The sequence below is a fragment of the Sesamum indicum genome, linkage group LG10 (genome assembly GCF_026168435.1).
Source record: "Sesamum indicum cultivar Baizhima isolate 11 linkage group LG10, ASM2616843v1, whole genome shotgun sequence".
In the NCBI taxonomy this organism is placed as follows: domain Eukaryota; kingdom Viridiplantae; phylum Streptophyta; class Magnoliopsida; order Lamiales; family Pedaliaceae; genus Sesamum; species Sesamum indicum.
In genome coordinates, this window is record NC_142666.1 from 1,922,652 (window position 1) to 1,944,364 (window position 21,713).

The 21,713-nt window shown below is 34.2% G+C and overlaps 3 protein-coding genes and 1 long non-coding RNA gene across 4 annotated transcripts; 3 read left to right on the forward strand and 1 right to left on the reverse strand.

The window, feature by feature from the left end:
* Nucleotides 1-2,579: 2,579 nt before the first annotated feature.
* EIP9 (Chaperone DnaJ-domain superfamily protein) lies at nucleotides 2,580-4,691 on the forward strand. The gene has a single exon (XM_011094148.3). The coding sequence runs from the start codon at nucleotides 2,718-2,720 to the stop codon at nucleotides 4,503-4,505; it is 1,788 nt and encodes a 595-aa protein (XP_011092450.1). The 5' UTR covers nucleotides 2,580-2,717; the 3' UTR covers nucleotides 4,506-4,691.
* A 2,209-nt stretch (nucleotides 4,692-6,900) lies between these two features.
* LOC148785178 (uncharacterized) lies at nucleotides 6,901-9,925 on the forward strand. The gene is made up of 2 exons (XR_016067692.1): nucleotides 6,901-7,679; nucleotides 9,207-9,925. It is a non-coding gene; the product is annotated as an uncharacterized LOC148785178 (long non-coding RNA).
* Nucleotides 9,926-10,312: 387 nt separating this feature from the next.
* On the reverse strand, nucleotides 10,313-12,456 carry LOC148785179 (uncharacterized). The gene has a single exon (XM_088885541.1). It carries the CDS (start codon nucleotides 11,744-11,746, stop codon nucleotides 10,520-10,522), a length of 1,227 nt encoding a protein of 408 aa, XP_088741667.1. The 5' UTR covers nucleotides 11,747-12,456; the 3' UTR covers nucleotides 10,313-10,519.
* Nucleotides 12,457-14,025: 1,569 nt separating this feature from the next.
* FKBP12 (FK506-binding protein 12) lies at nucleotides 14,026-16,295 on the forward strand. The gene is made up of 4 exons (XM_011094145.3): nucleotides 14,026-14,244; nucleotides 14,345-14,406; nucleotides 15,390-15,442; nucleotides 15,984-16,295. Exons 1-4 carry the CDS (start codon nucleotides 14,099-14,101, stop codon nucleotides 16,083-16,085), a joined length of 363 nt encoding a protein of 120 aa, XP_011092447.1. The 5' UTR covers nucleotides 14,026-14,098; the 3' UTR covers nucleotides 16,086-16,295.
* Nucleotides 16,296-21,713: the final 5,418 nt, after the last annotated feature.

Here is a 21,713-nt window from a genome sequence, read left to right on the forward strand (position 1 = left end):
TTTTTAAATTATAATTTAATTTAATTATATTTTTAAATTAAGAGATGCATATAAATTATATATATTTATTTTCGTACCAATTGTATATATTATCAAAATTTAACAAAAGATTTCCTAGCAAGGGGAGCTTAATAATAATAATAAAGGGTTGTTTGAATTGCAATAAATTTAATATGAATTTTTATTTAAACTTTTTATTAATATCAATAAGTTTCATAAATTTTGAATAATAAAAGATCTATATGTTAGATGAATATAAATATCAATAATACTAATTAAATTTAGTTTTTTATCATAAAAAATTTATATATAATTACACAAAACTTCAAGCCGCTAGCCCTTATGCACAGGGAGAGATGAAGAAATTGATTTCTTGAAATCATAAGAGACGTTGGGTGGCAGTGCGATGGTTTAAGAATTTTGAAAGACAATATTTGGAGTTGGAGAGAGAGAAATAAGTATTAATTAAAAATAAATATCTATAAAGAAAATAATTTTTACCAGTAATAATAATAATAACAATACTAGTAATAATAATAAAAGTATGATTTTATTTATTTTTTTAGATGAATGTTAGCTACATACATATAATTATATATGACATGCATGCAAACGTTTTCTCATAAACATCACTAATTCCAAGTTGGTAAGAGTGAATTTACTTATTAAAAACACTTTGAAGTTTGCAGTGAATGATTATATATATATAGGTTTAGATGTAATTTTGGTCTGCATTTTTAGGGGTTTGGCAAATCTGTTCTTTGTCTTTCTGCCTTGGAAAATTGGTCCTATGTCCTTTTGAACTGTCGCGATTTTGGTTCTTTAGTCGAATTAAGACAAATTAATGATCATTTTGCCCTTCTATAGAAAAACCCTTATAGTCTATACATATGCTCTAAGTTTAGCCCGATATGCTTTCGAAATAAAATTAAGCCCTCATAGATTCAGAACTTTTTTCGACCACCTTGTTTCTAGGTATTCCAAATTCTCGATTTTACAAATTTCTTCCAACCACACTACCTCAGTAGATGATTCGCAGGTATTTAGCTCCTTCAATAACAAGCAGCACAGTCCTATTCTATTTTCTACTTTAGGGCGTAGAAAACACTCCAATATAGGAAAAACAATACATGGTTTGATAAGAATTAAATTCAAAAGTGATTCTTGAAAAATAAGTAAAATTGTACAAAAATTTACATTTTTACTAAAAATATAGATTTGATATGTTCACTCACATAATTAAACAAACGTTTAATACAAATAACATATTTATATCAATACTAATATATATAAAAAAAAGTTCTTCTACACTCATCAACGGCGGTTAATGATATCGTCGCACTAATTTTTCGTAAAATTAAAAATATTTTTCATGATAAAATAACTAACATATTCAACTTTTTAAAATTTATATTAGGTGATAAATTATTCTTTTTCTTTCTTTTTATTAGTGTAATATACTGATTTATATATTTTACTTTTATTTATAATATTTTATAGTATAAAAAATTATTTATTATATGCATATATGAACGACATGCCATAATAATTAGTTATTTATTAAAGAAAAGACTCTCATAATTATAACTACCGTAGTTTGCAAAATGTGGATTGCTTAGAGTGCCCTACTATCCCCCTTTCGCAAAAACACATGCTTTTTTTAAAGAATTAATATAAAATTTAAATAAATTTTTTTAACACGCACATTTAAAATTAAGATGATGCACCACCCTCCCCTAAGATTTATTGTAATTATACATATATCTCTTACAATTTGAAAAATTATGTTTAGTACCCTTAATTTGGTCTAATAAATATATTTTTTTATTTAAAAAAATTACCAAAACTTGCTGATATTAACAAAAATAAAAATAAAAAATAAAAGTCAATCGTTACCTTTGATTGACTTATTATTAATTTATTATGAGTCAAACAAATCTTATTCGAATTAAATTATCCTTATACACCTTTACACTTTAATGCATGCGAGAATGTATCTTTTCACCTTTATAAAGATAGTTTGGTTAGAAAATATTTATCTGACCTGTAATAAATTAATAATAAATTAATTAAAAATAAAAATAGATTTTCATCCTTTTTTTTTGCTAATATCAATAGATTTGGTGAATTTTATTTAACGAAAAAAATAATTTGTTAGATAAAAATAAATATAAAAAATACTAAATATAATTTTTCAAATCACTAAAAATAAGTATAATTACACCAAAATTTAGATAAGGACGGTCTAATTGTCTCTTTAATTAATTTATTTTATTAATTTTGATATTCAATTCGATATGTATTTCACTTTATGTGAATTTATTATTTTATAACTTTATTTTTTATTTATTAGAATATTAATGTAATTATATAAATATGATCTCAATTTAAAAAAAAAAATGAATGCAGCGAAGTAATGGCCGAATAATTAACATAACATAGAACCACTTTTCCCAACGTCAGAGAACTCAGAAAAAACTACTTGTTGAATATCTACTGAGTGGTCTGTCTGAATATATGCACACATATACATACACCTCAGTCTACTTTGAAATTCCTATTCTGCCCCTTCTCGTCCTCAAAAGCCTATACCCTTTTTCGTCCACTCGCACCACCTTCTCAGTCCTTCCTTCCTCCTACCCTTCTCCCTCTTCCCCCTTTTCCTTCTTCGGAATTTGGATATTTTTCTGTAATTCTTTTCAAATTCAAGCAAAGAAATGGAACACCCATTTTTCCCCACCACCACCACTCGTGCGGAGGCTTTGCGGTGGCTGACAATCGCCGAGAAGCTGCTCTCGGCGCGTGACCTGATGGGGAGCAAGTCCTTCGCGTCCCGGGCCCGTGACTCCGACCCCACGCTCTCCCCTGCTGACCAAATCCTAGCTGTCGCGGATACGCTTCTCGCAGGCGACAGGCGGATCGGGAACAACCAGCAAGACTGGTACGCGATCCTTCGTCTGACGCCGCAGCAGGGCCGGGACTCTGAGCTCATCGCCACACAGTATCGGAACCTAGCTCTGCTTCTGAACCCTCAGAAAAATAAGTTCCCCTTCGCTGAACAAGCCTTCCGACTCGTCGTCGACGCGTGGTCTGTTCTCTCCAACCCTTCGAGGAAATCCTTGTACGATAAAGAGCTCGCCTTCTATTTGCAGCCGCAGCAACAACCCGACCCGTTTAGCAACCCCATCCCAGGAATGCACCAGAACTTCATTTTCTTCGGGGGTAGCAGCTCCAGTGGTGTTACTCATCCCCTTCAGCCGCAGGGCGCCGTTCACTTTTCTCAAGTACAGGTACATGCAAATCCTCAGGTTGATCCGGTTGCTGGTGGGTCGGCCCGAGAACCGCAAAATTTTATGAGTTTTAGTTCTGGTTCTAATCTTGTTTTTGGGTCAGGGTCTGGGTCAGGGTCTAAACATACCCATGAGACGGAGAATAAGCAGGCAGAAGAAAGTTATTCAACTTTTGCTGGTAATGTTTCTGCTGCTCCTGGGGCGACCCAGGAGCAAGTGAATAATAAGAATGAACAACCTCAACAAAATTACTCTAATGTTGGTGATAAAACCAGTTACAATGTTAAAGTGAGTGAGAATGTAGAAGAGAGGATAGAAGAGGAGGAGGAAGATGCAGATAAATTAGATGGGCAGGAGGAGAGAGTGGATGAACCTGCAAATGATGATGGGTCGACCTTTTGGACTGCATGTCCTTACTGTTATTATATGTACGAGTATCCTGGGTTGTATGCTGATTGTACATTGCGGTGTCAGAACTGTAAGCGCGCGTTTCAGGCAGTGGTGATTCCATCCCCACCACCGATCGTGGATGGACAAGAGGGATACTTTTGTTGCTGGGGTTTTTTGCCCTTGGGTTTTTCAATGGAGAATTGGGAGAAAAATAGGGGTGCTGCTTCATCTTGGACTCCTTTTTCGCCTTTGTATACTTGCCCACAAGCTTCGAATGGGAATAATGCTAATAAGAAGGGTGCCCATAAGAGCTCGGCTCCTAGGGTATATGTCGATGATGATGAAGTTTTTGTGGAGATCTCGGAGTCAAGTGAGTCTGATGATGATGATTGGCATAATGGTAGGGAGAAAAAGAAGAAGAAAGCAAAGAATGTGAAAGGAAAGGGGGCTAGTGGGACGTTGAATAGAAGTACAAAGAAAGCACAAGTTGAAAAAGGTAAAAATGTGAATGTGCAAGATGGTTTTGTATCTCCAAATGGAGTGGAGACACCCAAGAAGACAGCAGGTGAATCGAGTAAAAAAGGGGCTGCTGTCAATGCTAGAAAGCAACCTGGCAGGGTTGCAAAGAATAAGTTGGATTTGAATGTGGAGTTCAGCAATGAAGCTGAGGAGCCGGCTCCAAGGGCAAATCAAGGAAATGGGCCAAGCCGTGGAGAGGATGATAACATAGAAGGGATTGGGTTTTTTGAGGGTCTTGATGAATTTCTAAGCAGTCTTCCAATTCTTAATGTTGTAGGTGATGATAAGGTCGTCAAGGCAGCATAATAAAGTAAGACCTTTTCTTGTTGTAACAGTAGGTAATAATTCTGTGGTTGTGACAGCTGCTTAGTGAAGTAAGACTCTACTCTAGTTGTAGTTTGGTCTGTAGTAGTAAATGAATGTAGTTCAATTTGGATTTTTTGCGCTGTTGTTTCATGGTTTGATTAATGTATATAGATATCAATTTATGTCTTTTGAATTTGTTTTATACTTGCCCCTGTTTATATGGTGTTTGGTGTGGTTTGCTTCGTGAAGTGAAACACTGCAAGAAAGCTGTAGCCTTGTATCCAGACTGCAAACACATTTAATCATAATATACTGGCACTGACATAGATTAATTCTCACCATGTGGTGCTTTCGCACAGTGTATGTAAGAATTCCCTCGTTAACCCTCACATGTAAGACTTCCTTGCTGACCATTGCTTGTATGTAGACTTTGCATTTGAGTTATCATACTAGTAAAAGTTCTTAAATAATGTGATTTTCCCTAGTATTCTTGTCAAACCTGCAGCAGTCTTGGATAAACATATTGAACACTGTATGTGCTCCTTGAGTTCTCTAAGTGATGGGGTCTTTTTGTGCTTTACTCATAGCTACAGCAGTGATCGGTATTAACAAAGTTGATTAAGTAGTTTTGTCTGTTATTTGATCTTTCTAGGATTCATATTCCTGGTTACAGTCATGAAAATTTTGCAAGTATTCCTTAGTTCCTTGCTACATTTCAAGCTGATGCGCCAATAAAGATGCTAGCACATTTAACAGAAGACTTAACGAAATTCTTGTGTTTTTCCATGTTTGGTGCAATTCTATTTAGTTTGTGATAATTGCATCGGTTTAGTTTTGCTCCTTCGGAAAAATTTTCATGGTTAAGGTTTTTACATTATTTCCTTTTTTATTGCTTTTGAGTGATGATGAGCTGCAATCAGGGAAATAGCGAAGCTACACATCGCTGCCCGGTTAGCTTCGATGATGCCATACCTGGTAATAGCATGACTCAGTTACATTGTTTACATGCAGGCGTTAATACTGACCAAGTTATCTATGGAACCAGAACGTGCCTACTGTTTTATGCCCATATCACAGTTTTAGTTCCCATATTGGCAGGTTTTGTTATCTAAGTGCGACAGTGTTGCGTCACTCTACATAATTTCTCTCATGGTCTCACCTATATTGCTTGAGGTTTCAATGTAGTGGAGATCTCCTCTACAAATTGCAGGTGAATGAACAAATCTCTCTCTACCACTTCCTAATATTCCAGGGGAATCTAATTGACTTGTGATTTCTTGGGACTATGATCCCCGCAATGCATGAAACACACTGTCTTTGTTTCCATGTATTGTGATGCCTTTAAGCAGCTTATTCTTTCGCCCTTTCTTTTCTTATTTCATATGGTTGTAAATGATTAGCTTGTGCTCATACATTACTTACCATTGCTGACGTGCTGCCTTTACGCATCAAATCCATGCTAATGTGTCCAAGGATGAGAAATATCCAAATAAGACATGACCCGAGTCGAACCACCTTGAGAAATCAAAGGTTTGCCTCTGGAGTGTGGTGTACAAGAAGTGTAGACTTGCGTTTTTCTGTTCGTCCATCATGACCATCTTGATTGTTGATGTCGTAACAATGCAGAGGTTATTCTTTCTGGTCCTGTTCTTTTAACTAATATGGTATCATAAGGCGTCCCGCACCTTGAAATGCACTGTTCAACTGCATGGAGCAGGCGCCTCTCCTGATTTAGTCTGTTGGCATGGCATTATGCTTTGTTTCACTACTATGTAGCTGTAAGTTTCAGATCCTTGGTCGTTTTCAATAAAGTTTGCACTTTGCACTTGTAAAGCATTTGCTCTGGTGCTGGTAAGTTGTTGGTAGAGTGAAATCTGGAGATAGGCTGGTGGCATATGCAGTAGAGAAAAGGGAGAAAAAAAAGAGGAAAATTAGCCTTGGGCCGCAAGGTGTCTGGCAAAGATTCAGAGAAAACTTGAGCACTGTCGATGTAGATCAAATCGCACGGCTCAGTTTACTTGTGATGTTATTCCTTTCGACCCGAAAGAAGTTTCGGGGGTCCTATTGTAATTTTCTTGACTTCTAGGGGCATTTTGGTCTTTTAAGTTTTGATTATTCCCCTTTGCAATGTAGTGGTGATTAAAAAAATTAAAACTATTTCAACCAAATCAAATATATAATTAATTTTTAGATTAATATATATAATAATTTGATAAATATATATATTTTTTAAAAGAATTACTAAAGACCCACATTACCAATTTTATTTTTGTAAGTTTTATATTGGACTTTATGCAAAAAAAAAAAAATTATATTTAATTCTTTAAGCTTATTTGATGATTGATCAATATTTCATTCATTTTTTCTCTTCTATATTTTTTTCCCCTAGCCATTTTCCTCTTCTCTTTTTTCTCTTTTATCGCTTTCTTTGTTATGCTTTTCAACATTTTATATCTAAAATCGACCTTTGGTCTTTGTTAAATTAAATATTTTCTTGTTGGATAACTATTTATGTTATCATATTTTAGTCTACTTAAAATTGTGAAAAGTGTTGGTGGTCTGTGGTATATAATGTTGACATACAAATACTTGTTTCGTTTTTTATAAAATATATAAAGTAAAGGACTAAAAATGTTGAATACTTTATCTTATAGGACTAAAAGTATAATTTTGTCACTATCTTCTGACCAAAAAATTCAGTTTGAATTGGATAGTTGCTGCACCCTCTTCATTTAACGGATAACTACTACATTTTTTGACTTGTGGTCCATCCATACAAATTATTTTAATTTTTAAAAAATTACAAATACACTTTTAAAAATATCAATATCATGTATACAAATTATGTCTATTGTTTTCAAAATACTACATATACACCCCCAAAACATTAACCACATTACACAAAAAACTCCTACATTATGATTGTCAGGAAATGCATGGATAATTTATATAAATAGACCACAAATTTAAAATATAAATATAATTATCCCTTATTTTCATTTATACCTAACCTCTCAACCGTATCTTTAACTTGACAGTCAGAGTGGTTTTGCGAGAGCTGCCCCAACACCTGTGGTGTTTATGTTGATTTAAGACTTGTTTTCTATGGGGTCTAGGACTGGGGAAGACAGTACGGCCTGAATCTGTATGGGAACACATGCAAACTTCTCAATGGTGAGCACCAACTGCATAATACACCTTTACATTGTCTCAAACACATAATTAAGCCACCTCCATTATTGGGATTGAGCCAATTCATTGTGCACTTAATTTTTGTATAATGGTCTGAAAATGTTGGTGATTCTTAAGCCTATTATGGGCCTGCTCTGCTCTTCTATTTTGACAGTGCCATGTATAGAACACTGACTAACCACCCTACGCCGCTTGCTCAAGTTTTATTAGAGCGTGTTTATCTTATGACTTGTTATATTGGAGAAATTATCTACGACGGATAAATCATGATTATCTCACTTAGGTAGATGTGTATTATGTGATGAAATGAGGTGGAGACACACACACACACCTATTCTTCCAATGTCGATACAGTCGCCAATGCCTTCATGCTATTAGACGAGTTGTACGCTTTGCGTGACCTAATAGAGATTGGATGACAGATATTGAGTGGGCTTGAGTGGGCTGCAAGGAAGTGGAGGGTAAACATATCGTCAATGTGGCCTATCGCGCATTACTGGGTGCGTGTATCTACTATATATGGAGAGAGAAATCTTAGGCGATTCGAGAATACTGAGCGGAACCCGAATATTATAGTTAGCTTAATTGTGAAAGATGTTAGACAGCGTATACTTGGCATTACCTTAGCTAGCTCTGTTAGTACACATGCACTTAATAGATTGTGGCGTATCCCTTGGCCTGTCGAAGGAAACACTACTTGATTCATGATTGTTGTACTATATCTTTTTCTATTTATCAAAATTACATTTACTGAAAAAAAAAAAATTATTGGAGCATGGAGTCTGACTTGACGTTTTATTTTATATTTATAAAAAGATTTGTATTTTATAATATTTTATAGACGTTTTAATATAAGCTATTAATATACGGGGATAGTTAGGATAATTACATTTAATACTCTATTTTATTTCTGTTTAACAAATAGATCTCTTTTTTAGTCGAAGTTCACCTAATTTACTGATATTTATAAAAAAAAATTAAATAAGAATTCATATTTATTTTTGATTGACTTATTACTCATTTATTTTCAGGTTAAATAAATCTTTTCCAACGAAACGATCCTTATACATCTTTGCGTTCACATGCTAATGCATGTGAGAATGTATGTCTTCATCCTTATAAGGGTAGTTTGATCAAAATATATTTGTTTGCCTTACAAGAAGTTAGTAATAAGTATGTTGGGGGTAAGTATGAAATTTTTTTCAATATTTTTGCTGAATATCAACAAATTCAATGGTAGTAGGTGTAATTTTTCAAATCACAAGTAATATACGTGTAATTACATCAAAGCTCGTGAAATGACAGTGTAATTGTTCCGTATAATATATGGTTATCTGCTGTAATTGTAAAGAATTTTACATTATAGTAAAAGAAAGAGTTGAGACAGTTGTGGACATAGATAGGAGTGTTACAGTAATGCAGGTTTCACAATGCCTCTTGCAGTAATGTAATAAATTAATGAATCATGGCGTATACAGGACTAACTTGTTTATTTTGTTTGACAACCAGATCGACGGCCTTTACTCAGAAAGCTGATAAATGCTGACAGTTGGAGGGTCTTGGGATTTTATGTCCAAGAATCCGTCATGCTCTGAAGCAGCTAGTATAAAAGGATCAACATATCCTCGGACTTTTTAACTCAAACCTAGCTCAATACACCTGCTCTTCAAATACTCATAACATGGTTTCTTGCAAGTTTTTCATCTTACTCATTCTCGTTGCCCTGTCGTTTCCAGGCCTCGACAAGGCATCAGCAGCAGCTGGCAACCGTCGGCTTCTGGCTCCCTCATTCCCTGGAATTCCCAACCTGCCAATGCCTTCCTTACCAACATTGCCTGGTCCGACAACGTCTTTCCCACCGTTCCTCTCATCTCCTTCCACACCTAACGTTCCGCCATTCCTACCGTCTCCCTTTGCAGACCCTTCCACGCCTAACTTTCCCCCGACTACATTTCCTAGTGTTCCGTTTCCTCCAGTTTTCCCTCCTCCACAAACTGCGACAACCCCTTGAAAGTATTGAGTCAGCAATTATGCATTGGTCTAAGTATCAGTTTCAGGAGTAATGTTGTCCGTCATATATTTCCGTTTTTTCGGCATGATATAGTGTTAGTGTCATTGTTCGCTTTCTTGGTTTGTGTGGGTTAAGAATGTCTGTGTTATGTTATTAGTTTTCAATTGCAGTGATCTACCAAATTCAGAGTTATGTATGGGGATTTGGATTCAAACTATCACTTTGTTCTCATTTACCTTCTGCAGTTTAAACTATCAAATCTACTGTGACTTACTCAAATTCAAATTACAAAGCTAAATTCCAAGATTCTTACTCTCCGGCCAGAAATATTGTCGACCAAACTAATCATAAAATAAGTGTGATACATTTATCATGTGATTAATTATTTTTTCTGAATTGTATACCAATCACATGCCAAGTGTTTTACGCTTACCATATTAATTAATTCAGATCTGATCAAACTCAATCAGAGTTAGAATTTTCTCTACACTCCTCGTCTTAATAATATAATATAGATATAAATAAGATAATAATATTAAAAAAAAAAAAAACACCACAACGTCGATAACAACAATCGAATAAGAGAAAAGAAATAAACAAGATATCTAACAACTTCTTATACCTTTGATTCACCACCATGTTCAGTTAACATTACAGCACATACACTGTAAAGGAGAACAAACTAAAACATGCAACTCCTTTACTACTACTACACAACACGGCCAAATGATAAAAATAAAAGGAACCGGAATCAAGCTCCAGAAAAAGAACACAATCACAGAAAAATTAAGAAACCTAGACTCTCCCTCCCTCACAATCCATTCCACCATTGGTGCACAGCAATCCCCTCATCCCTCACTTTGCCATACAATGCTAAGCATTGCCAGTATGCCCTTTTGCTCCCATTCTCTTCGTCTCCATCCTGCCACTGATTGTCACACTCCAAGAATAGTTCGTCCACGAGACATAAGGCCTTGTTCTTAAGCATCTCCTCAACTAATTGTGCCTCCGCCTTCATCACGACATAATCCTCGCGCCTCACCTTCTTCATTAGCCAATTTGGCACCTCTGCTACATGTGGTAGGACTCCTTGCTTGCCAATCTCCACGGTGTAGACTTCGAACTCTTGATCCCTCATGGGATAGTTCTTGTAAAACCAGTCTAGTGTGCTGGAGTCGTCTGAGATGAAGACTCGTCGTGGATACTGATCCAGTGAATCCTTCAATAGATCAGGAAGGAAGTTGAATTTCCTTGATGCAGCAATTGATCTTTTCTCCAATGATGTTTGCCTGGGCGGCTCGAGATAGACGTCCTCCAAGCCCTTTAAGGCGGCTCTCTTTTCCTCTGATGTAACGCCACAAGACACTTCCTTCGCAACCAAATTCATTGGGCCGTTTGATGATGCGCGAGGTTTCCTCATTGCTACCACGGTGTTCTCAAATCTTCTGAGGTACACAATCTTGTAACTGCTCAACAATCTCAGCCTGTCTGTGGGATCACGGCCCAATGGTGAGATAACCAGGCCGCTTTCCTTGAGGATGCCATCAACCTGCTCAATCCGGCGGAGGCTAGTGGCAAACACAAAATCGAACAGATGGTGTGCAACCACCTTATTCTGCTCCAGATCAGCTCCTGTGAGCAAATGAATGCCGTTGTATCTCAAGAACTCGGAATCATTTTCAATGTCAGGAACGCCGGCTTCGAGAAGGAAACCCTTATGGCCTTTCTTGATAAGGCCTTCGTCCACCAAATCACGGAGGAGAATGGGCAAATTCTTGAACCTATTAGCGTTATCTAGATCAACATCTGGCTCGTGCGAAGGAGCACCCGTAGAGGTTCTCAAGATAGAGCAAAGCGAAGGCAACGCCAGAAGAAACATTGCCAAGAACAGTGATCTCGACATTATACGCAGAACCCGTGAATCCGGCAGCTTGATTATCAAAAGGGTGTGAGAATTCAATCCGATTCCCACCCCATTCAACTCATTCATAGCATACCCGCCCTTCTTGGGTGGGTACCGAGGAACCAATTTATCCATCTCTAAACAACAACGAAGCAAGAATGTATGTATTTCTAAACCGAAACCGCAAGGGTAAGAATACGTTTTCTATCGCAGAAATTGAACTAAGATCAAGAAACTAGCTACGGAGAGGCAACGCCAACTAAATGTTCGAAAAATCAATTGAGAGAGAGAGAGAGAGATAAAGAAAACCCAAAACAAACCAAATCAAATCAAAACAAAAAAGAAAACAAACGCCACAATGGAGGAAATCCTTAGCGAGTGCAAAATCTGGCAGCGGTGTGATTCCCACCCACTAGAGCGACACGATTACTTCGGATTCTACACCACAGGAGCAGCAAGTCTCTAATTCTAGCAATTTCCATGTTTGTCCCCTTTTTCTCCCAATTCAAACGATTCTTTCTGTTTGGTCTCACATGATACCAGAAATGCTATACGTATAAACATATATCTTCAGCTCAAAACTCCATCAAACCAGACAGAAAAGGAAAAATTTGACGGTGGCAGAGAAGAGAAAGGAAGATGAAAACGATGAACGTATGAAGAAATTATCCGATGAGATTTGTGAGGAGGGTTTCGTCACGGTGAGAATTATATATCTGGCGACGGAGAGTGGTCAATTGGAATGCAGGGATGTGTTCAGGGAGCGTGTGGGAAGTGGAGGGCCGTTGTTTTCATGCTTGGCGTTTGTGAGGTGCGTGTTCTTTGTCCCATTACTACAATTTAGGAAGGGAAGTGAGGTCACTCATATTCCCTTGAACATTTCTTCTATTTCTGTCAACTAAAATATTATTATTATTATTATTATTATTATTATTTTATATATTGCAACCAATTCTTTTTTTAAATTCATCATAATTATAAATATATTTTTATTATATTTAAAAATTTATAAATATCATTTTGATATTGACCACCATTTAACAACACGAAATATATTTTTTAGATAATTGTTAATTTCATTGGAGTAATTGAAATTATAGCAAATTTCGAGAAAATTTGTTGAATATATTAGTTATTTTATCAGTTGAAATTGATTTTCTTTATTATAAAAAATTGGTACAACAGTGTCAAAATCGTCACTTTGTATTTATAGACTATAGTACTTTTTTTCTTTATAATAGTATTAACCGTTGTGGCACACCGTTCTTACGTGCATATAATAAATAATATTTTATGTTTTAAAATATATTATAAATAAAAATAAACTATATAAATCAATATATTACATTACAAAAAAAATGAAAGAAAGAAAAGAAAATTAGTTTATCGATTAATATATAATTTAAAAAGTTGATTAGTTATATATTAGTTGAAGCCCATTTTTTGCTTTACACAAAAATTAGTGTGATTGTGTCATTAATCATCGTTTGTGAGTGTTTGACGCCCTTTTTTTTTTTAATATTAGTATAAATAAATAGAAGATTACATATTTAACTTTTACCATAAATTTTCGATTCAGATTTTGTTCAAATGGTAACATCGAATGCTTGTAATAAAAATTAAAAAAAATACGTTCTTAAGGGAGTGTATGCGAGAACTTTGAAAAAGCATTTCCGGGCTTCAATAAAACATTTTTTAGCTTTTTTAGATGCCAACTTCTGCTTATGATATTTTTAATTCAAGTTTATCTTTTTTATTTTAAATTTAAAAGGTTGAATAAATCAGTCATTTATCAATTGACGGACATTTTGCTTATTACAAACAAAAAATTAATATAGTGGTGTCAAAATCATCACTTTTTGTGTTTGTAGCATATTTTTTCTTTATAATAGTATAAATAAAATAGTATGTATTATATGTTATTGGAAATAGTAGGTCAAATCCTGTTCAAGTGGTAAAACTGAAAGCTCGTAATAAGTGAATTAATTTTAAATGTGTATGAATATAAAATTATTGATATAATTTATTTAATAAATGGATGGTTGTTTGTGAATGAAATGAGTAAAAGGGATAATTATATTTTCCTCCCCTCAAATTTAGAATATTTACACGTAGATTTGTTATAATTTAAATAATTATATTTAATACCGCTAAAGGAAATTATGTAAAGGAAAAATTACACTAATTCAAATAGAAATTCAAACATCCTTTGTGGAACGGAGGGAGTACGTTTAATTATTATTATTATTATGGATAATTACATATAAAGTGACCTATGCTCTAAATATAATCAATGGAAAATCCAATTGAGATTTGCGACTTAACTTTGTAGAACTGTAAACGTGTTTCATGCCAAGCAAATGTAGATGGAAAATATCTGCCTGTCACGTGACGTACGTGCACTAAAGAGTGACATTCACTGTAATACCAACACACTCAACGCAAAACCCTAAAGCCAAAGGAAAAGGGAAAAGCGATTCGCAGTGTATGCTAGCTCATCCGATCAGGGCAATGGGAGTGGAGAAGGAATTGTTGAGAGCCGGTAGGGGACCCAAGCCCGTCGCAGGTCAAAAGGTGACGGTTCACTGCACCGGATTCGGCAAGGATGGCGATCTTGCCAAAAAGTTCTGGAGGTAAATCGTTTTTTTTGTTTTTCCTGTGCTTGTTCTTCTGGAAATGCTGATCGGTGTTTTTAATCGAAACGTCTGCGTGAATTTGATTTTTTGGCAATAGCACCAAGGATCCGGGGCAGCAGCCTTTTGCTTTCCAGATTGGCCAGGGCAAAGTTATTAAAGGTATTTGTTACTGATATTAATTAGATGTTAGTAAGTTCTTGCTTTATTTGTGATTAGTTTGTGTCGTTTGGCTAATTTTAGGAATTGATTATTATCTAATAAGTTGTACGGTTTTGTGTTTGTGAGGAAACAATTTGGCAGTAAAGTGCTGGACGAGTAGGGAAAAAAATGGTTTAGGAGCAAACTGGAATGGGATTCCATATTTTTTGTTTTTTAGTTTACATTTGGCTCGGATTAACGTGAGTATTTTTATCGGAGAGGCTCTATTGCAGGTTTGATATAAGTTGTTTATTAGACTACACGCGCAATTTATGTTAAGTTAGAATTTTTGTTCTGTGTTAAGGGCCTAAGGCCAAGAATAAGTGATTATGTTATCAGGAGATGAAGATAACTGTAGGAATTTCAACTTGTGAAGATAAAAACTCAGCAGTAGGAGATTCTGCGGGTTCTTGAACTCAGAAATATGATTTTGTGAAAAAAAAAGAGAAAAGTGATGCATACAACTTTTACGGCGATTGCTTTGAATTTCCTTGGAACACTAGCAGGAACCACGATTTATGGTGATGGAGCCCCGTAAAGTTTACATTATTTAAATCCCTGTTTCTTTTTGTACCTTGCTTGAATTACATTATGACTGGTTTATTGTGCATGATCAAAGTAATAAACCAATCTTTCAATCTCTTGCTAAACTTCTGTGTGGTGAAGCATTCTTTACCTATATTCAACATTGTAATGGCTAAATTCACCTTCCATATTATGAGGGCATTCCATATTAGAAAATGTTCACTTGATTAGGAATTCTGACATGATTTCATGTAATTAGTCAAACATGATTCTATCTAAATTTTGAGATCTCCAATATATAGTGGCATGGACTTTGGTGTGGTTGCTTATTTAATGGCAAGTTATTATTATATTTGCTGATTGCATTATGCAAAAGTGTTTTTGTTCTTGATGTGACTTGCATGTTGCTCCTGTTGCAGGATGGGATGAAGGTGTGTTAGGAATGCAAGTGGGAGAAGTTGCTCGACTACGAGTAAGATGCAAATCATTTCGTTTGTGTTTTTCTTGCCATAATATCTTTGTGGTTTCTTAACTTGATCTATTTGCATTAAATGATGCACAGCTGCTAATAGCAAAGTAGTGACAATTTTATTGGAGTATTCTTGAAACTGACTAGAATATCACATGTTCTGCATCTTCTGATTTTGCTTTTACTTTCTGCCACTTTGCAAGTTGACTTTCACCAAATGAGGTAACAAAAGAGCAGCAACACATAGTTTGCTACTCTCAAGCCAGTACTTGATGTTGACTTAAATTGTCATGCACTTTTTGTTTCTTTGAAATAAGAGTGTGACAGCCTCTATATATGCTTTAATGCATTGTGAAGGGAGTTCAAGTTCTATTTTTCTCTCTTCCCCTCTCTTGTTTCTTTCTCACCTTTCTACAAACTCCATCATTCTTACTCTTTAACTGAGACTGTTGCATGCTCATGGTTGCACAAATTATATTCTATTGTCAGAGCATTTTGTCAATTATGTGGAGTGTCTCGTTGACTTGTCTTTCTGATCCTGCAGTGCTCTCCTGACTATGCATATGGTCCCAGTGGTTTCCCGGCATGGGGTATTCAGCCCAACTCAGTTCTGGTATTTGAGATTGAGGTTCTTAGCGCTGAGTGACCACCTTTATCAAGCCTAACCAATGTCCCACAAGAAATGGCTGTTTGTTTCATGCAACCACTGATGTTTTCATCGAGTGCCTGAACGTTTTCAAGAATTACGAACACATGAATGTTTCGTTACTGATTATTGTTTAACGTTATGGTTGATGTTATCCATGAATGACCTCCCTGGAGCTTTTCTTGTTACAATTGGGAGTTCTGTCTTAAATGTGGGAGCAAATTTCTTTTGTGCTGCTATGCTACCTCCAACATCCGTAAGTCCCATGAAGTACGAAATGTCGTACCCTCTTTTCTTGCGTTGCACAGAGGTAAGGGAAACGACGTCAATTCTTAAATGAGAGCTAGGGTGTGATTTAGGTCAATTTGTTTTTCACTTATACACGACTCCTTTTCAGAAGGGATTGGGCGAAACATGATGATGTTAGCAAAAAATGCATAAGTTTACCCTTCTTTTAATATTATTATATAATAATTTTGTACTTATAATATAATAGTATTAACTTCATTATATATATTATATTTATTTTTTTATAAATATAAAAATATATAAAAGAATGTTAAATGAGAGATAAAATTTAAAATTTATGTTATTTTTTTCTAATATCAATATTTTTTGTTTAAATCTTAACAAAAAAAAAGTTCATGTGTAAACGAAGATTTTTTGGAGGGGTGCCAATAGAATCTCATTTTTTTCAAAAAAAAAAAGAAGTATAATAGTATATTTTTAGAAATGATTTAAGTTTATTTAAATCTAAAAGTTATATTCAATAAGATTACCGTATCCATATCAAATTTTATTTATTGTGAATCCATTATACACTTATATATATATATATATATATAATAGAGAGAGAGAGAGAGAGAGAGAGAGAGAAAGGGACATAGACCTGAGGTAGGGACCCCTACTCTCACAAGGGTATACCTAAAGATAAGAAGCTGAAAATTAGAATAACAGCACAGCTGCATAAATGTGTGTAGTTTTCTCATAAGGACAGGTTTCTTAGCTAGGTCCAAACCAACCGTCACCGCCTTCCCAATCATTATACACTACCAATTCCAGATTGTTTTCTTTTAAGGAAAAAAAAGTAATAATTTATTATTATAATTACCGATATCAAATATCCATCTAACAAATACTAATAATAATAGCAGCGATATACTATTTATTAATATTAACAATTATATCTAGGGATAATTACAAACCCTCACGTCTTGTAGTTGAAAATTATATCTAGTACTCCTGAGATTTGTTTTTGTCTAATGAATAGGTTCTTCTCTTAGTTAAAATTCACTAAATTTGAAGATATTAACAAAAAGAAAACTGAATTGAAATTGATATTTGCCCTCAATTGACATATTACTGACTTATTCTAGGTCAAATAAATTTTCTCTGACTAAATAACCCTTATAACAATGAAGATATACCTCCTCACATGCATTAACGTGTGAAGATGCAAGGGTAATTTGATTATAAAAAGATTATTTGACTTGTAATAAATTAATAATAAGTCAATTGAGGGTAAACATAGATTTTTATCCCCTTTCTTTTTGTTAATATCAGCAAATACGTGAGTTTTGACTAGCGAATGGACTTATTTGTTAGACTGACGCAAACTTCAGAGGTACTACATATAATTTTTCAAACCACAAGAGGTTTACGTGTAATTACACCAAATATCAAGAAATGAGAATGTAATTATCCTTTATATCTAATCAATTCCTACTATCAAAGTACAATTATATCTACTGTTAAAGTAGAAATATACCATATACTGATGATGTTCAAAATTATAATTTTAAAATTATGAGACTTCAATCTTACCCATCGTTTGCCATACCAAATTAAATTGAAAGCAGAGAAAATCACTCATAGGTCATTCCAAATCTTTGATTTCTACACACCTCACTCACTACCTACAAAGGCTGCAAACCACGACAGACGTGTAGTTGTCATTAAGGCAAGAAGTATTTCTTAATTCATACACACTCTTATAATTCTTACACTCCTCATCATGTTTGATTAGCATTGTGTCGGCAAAGGGGCAGGATTTCAGCAACTATTTTATCAAATTAATCGGCCACGTGTAGCTTTTTATGTAGTGCAAGCCACTTACCATACTCATTGCATTTCCCTCTAATTATTAATTATTATATTTGTATTGTTCGATGTTCGAATTTAAATAATGTACTTAATATTAAACTTATTTATGAAAAGCTCCAAAAGTATGTAGGGAAATTGGAAATTCAGTGTGTGCAAGGAAAACAATATGTTAGAATTATACTAAGAGGGTTTGATTATAGTCCTTCAATATTTCAATTAGTAAAATTGTAAAAAGAAAAAATATGAAAGAAGTAAGAATATTTAGGGTTGTGGATAGAGCTGACAGACTCGAACCGGTCTCATTTAGATGGGGTTCGGCGTCTAAATCAAGTGTCGGAGAAAAAAAGTTGGATGACTTTATGTTGTGCATATGATTATATTATCCATCAATACGATCCTCGCATTAGGAAAAAAGGGTTAAATACATAATTATTTAATTGAACGTGGCCCATCCTTAACAACTGATACGATACAGATATCGGCAATAGTTTATCTGTTGATAGTATTTGATATTATTTGCCAACAAATGATGTAATTGCATGTACACAGTGTGTCGGTCGAGTTGGGGTAACCCAACCAGGGCTGAACTGAACCAATAACAGAATGGGATGGTTCGGCCCAAGCCCATTTGAGATTAGGTCGATCCCAAAATCAATATTTGGGACCACCTGGACTGAGCCTGTTGTGCCTTTTTTTCTTTTAAAAAAAAAAATCATTATATATTCTTAACTATTATTTTTCTATAAATAAATTTTTATGCAATTTAATTTATTATTTATTTATTTATTTCATAAGACAATTATAAATTTAAATAAATATTTATAAGAAGATTTCAATATCATAAAAATAATAACACAAGCACATCCAGATCTCAACCAGTTCGATCCAATTGGGGCTCATTTAGAGGCCCAAGACCCACTCTATGACCAGTCGTGAACAATAGTGGACTAGTATTAGGCCAGACTTTTTCGGTTGGTCCATGCCTATCCTGGACTGACCCGATTCACTGTGCAGCTTAACTCGTATCTTATTTAAGTCTATCTTTTTAGGGTGATGTGTTGCCCGAGAATTAATTTATTTATATATTAATAGTTTCCTTAGTTAAATTAGTATTTGATATTTGTTATAATTTATACTATAAATGTCATGGTTTGTGATTTTATTGGTGCCTCGTTGTGCCAAGTACTTTGTATGAACCTCACGCTTCTGTTCTAAAAAGGCGTCTCGCTAGAAAGAAAACATTTTGGGGTTTATAAACGAGCTCATTTTTCCAACCAATATGGGATTCTTACTTACATCATTAGCACCAAGACGAAGGGCTTGTGAGGGACACATGATCTCGTTCTTACAGAGAACCATAAATGATGTGACTTGAGGCTCAATCGATAATTATACATTCTAACTTTGTATGAGTCTCACGATTTTTATTCTGAAAAGACGCCTCACTGGAGTGATGAGACCTTAAAATTTATAAATTATTTAAAATCTTCGTATGTAATTAATCGGAATATTTGCCAACAACAATTAAAATATAGAATATTCTTGGTAATATGGAAAACGTAACAATTTGTATTTAGAAATTTAAAACTTTAGAAAAACTTTAATCTTTCGAATTAAATTATTAGTACATTACACAAAGTGTGATATAAATTAATTAGTAGTGATGGAGGGAAATAAGAAAAGACTAATATACCCTTAGTATGAAAGGTAGGGACAAAGGCGTAAAAAGAGAGATTAAACCTATCACTCACGTGGATAATCTCAGATACGATTAAGGGCAATCTGATACCCGAAAAAGGTGGGCCACGATCGCGAGATGACTTATCGTGGAAGCGGGTCTTAGGATCGTGCAGAGGACACGAAAAGGGATCAGTATAAAAAGAAGAAGGAAGAAAGGAAAAAGGGTTGGTCTAGCTTTCATATTTCACTTTTTATATTCTTAGCATTCCTCTTACCCGATAATATTCTCTATATACTGACTTGAGCGTCGGAGTATCTACGCCGGAACCTACTCCGGCTAGGTAACGCGTATTCTGTTTTCAGGATATAAAGGGTTCGATAGAGTGACAGGGGCGATAACAAACGCGACCCGCGATCTCGGTCGGATCAAGTAGGAAGCAATATAAATAAATAACAAGAAAGGGTGTAATTTAATTATTAGTTTAGGTTGATAATTTAAATTTAAATAGTAATAGCGTAGAACACAAGTTTGGTGAAATGGTTCTCACTTCTCATGCACCAACTACGTATACGTATACGTATGAGGACACGAATTGTCAAACTCAAAGGGAAAGAGACAGTTGGTTTTGGTAATACATGACCTCACTTCTCACTAATTTCCCCTTACTTTTATTCTTTAATCACTACCCAACCACAAATAATTGTGGATGCCAATGGGTCCCAATTGTACCAATTTTAGAGTGGGTTTTGAATTTTAGTGGCTTGGACTCGAATTCTCCCCTATTTATTAAGTTTTCTTGTATTTTATACTATATATTTATATAAAATATATATTTGTATATATATATATATAAATAAGAATAGTTTACATTCTCCGTCACTGAGATTTTGTGTAATTATACGTAAATTTTTTGGGATTTACAAAATTATGTCTAGCACCAATGAAATTTGCTTCCCTCTAACAAATAAGTCGCCCTAGTGGTAAAAATTCACTGAATTTGTTGATGTTAATAAAATAAATCTATATTTACTCCCGATATATTTATTACTAATTTATTGCAGGTTAGATCAATTATTTTATGATCAAATTATCCTCATATGTCTTTACGCGTTAATGCTAATGAGAATGTATATCTTCATTGTTATAAGGGTAGTTTAGTCGAAAAGAATTTTTTGACCTGTAATAAGTCAATCGAGAGTAATTAATTTTTATTTACCCTTTTTTTTAATATTAACAAATTCAATAAAACTTGACTAATGAATGAACTTGTTTTATTAGATGTAAGCAAATATTAGGAATATTAAATGCAAAAATGATGGTGTACTTTCTACATGAAAAAAATTATATTTTATTTTTATGGCATGCACTTAGTGGTAATACTTTATTTATTTATTTTTGTGCATGCATCATAATTATTTAATTAAGCAACAATAGTCTTCTCATAGGGAATTAATGGGCTTAAGGTAATAAAAATTGTAACAAGATCATTATGGTCTTAGGGATAATTAATTATATCGTACCCCCTAAAATTTAGTGTGATAAAACTAAATTTCATGTAATTTGAGAAATTATATTTAGTTCATCTGATTTTTTTTCTCTAATAAATAGATCCATTCGTCCGTAAAAAACTCACCAAATTTATTGATATTAGCAAAATAATTAAATAAACGTCCATAATTTACACCAAAATGACTTATTATAGATCATACTAATCCCTTTATGACCAAACTACATTATAACGTTGAACATATACCTCCTTACAATTACTAGCTTGTGAATATGTACAAGAATAGTTTGATCAATTTTTTTTTTGCTAGACGTACAATAAGTCAGTAATAAATCAT

Bases quoted from the DNA above. Each gene is read 5' to 3' on its own strand.
- EIP9 (XM_011094148.3), top strand. From the start codon at position 2,718: ATGGAACACCCATTTTTCCCCACCACCACCACTCGTGCGGAGGCTTTG.
- LOC148785179 (XM_088885541.1), bottom strand. From the start codon at position 11,746: ATGGATAAATTGGTTCCTCGGTACCCACCCAAGAAGGGCGGGTATGCT.
- FKBP12 (XM_011094145.3), top strand. From the start codon at position 14,099: ATGCTAGCTCATCCGATCAGGGCAATGGGAGTGGAGAAGGAATTGTTG. The intron at 14,407-15,389 runs GTATTTGTTACT...CTCCTGTTGCAG, and splicing joins CCAGGGCAAAGTTATTAAAG to GATGGGATGAAGGTGTGTTA. The intron at 15,443-15,983 runs GTAAGATGCAAA...CTGATCCTGCAG, and splicing joins GAGAAGTTGCTCGACTACGA to TGCTCTCCTGACTATGCATA.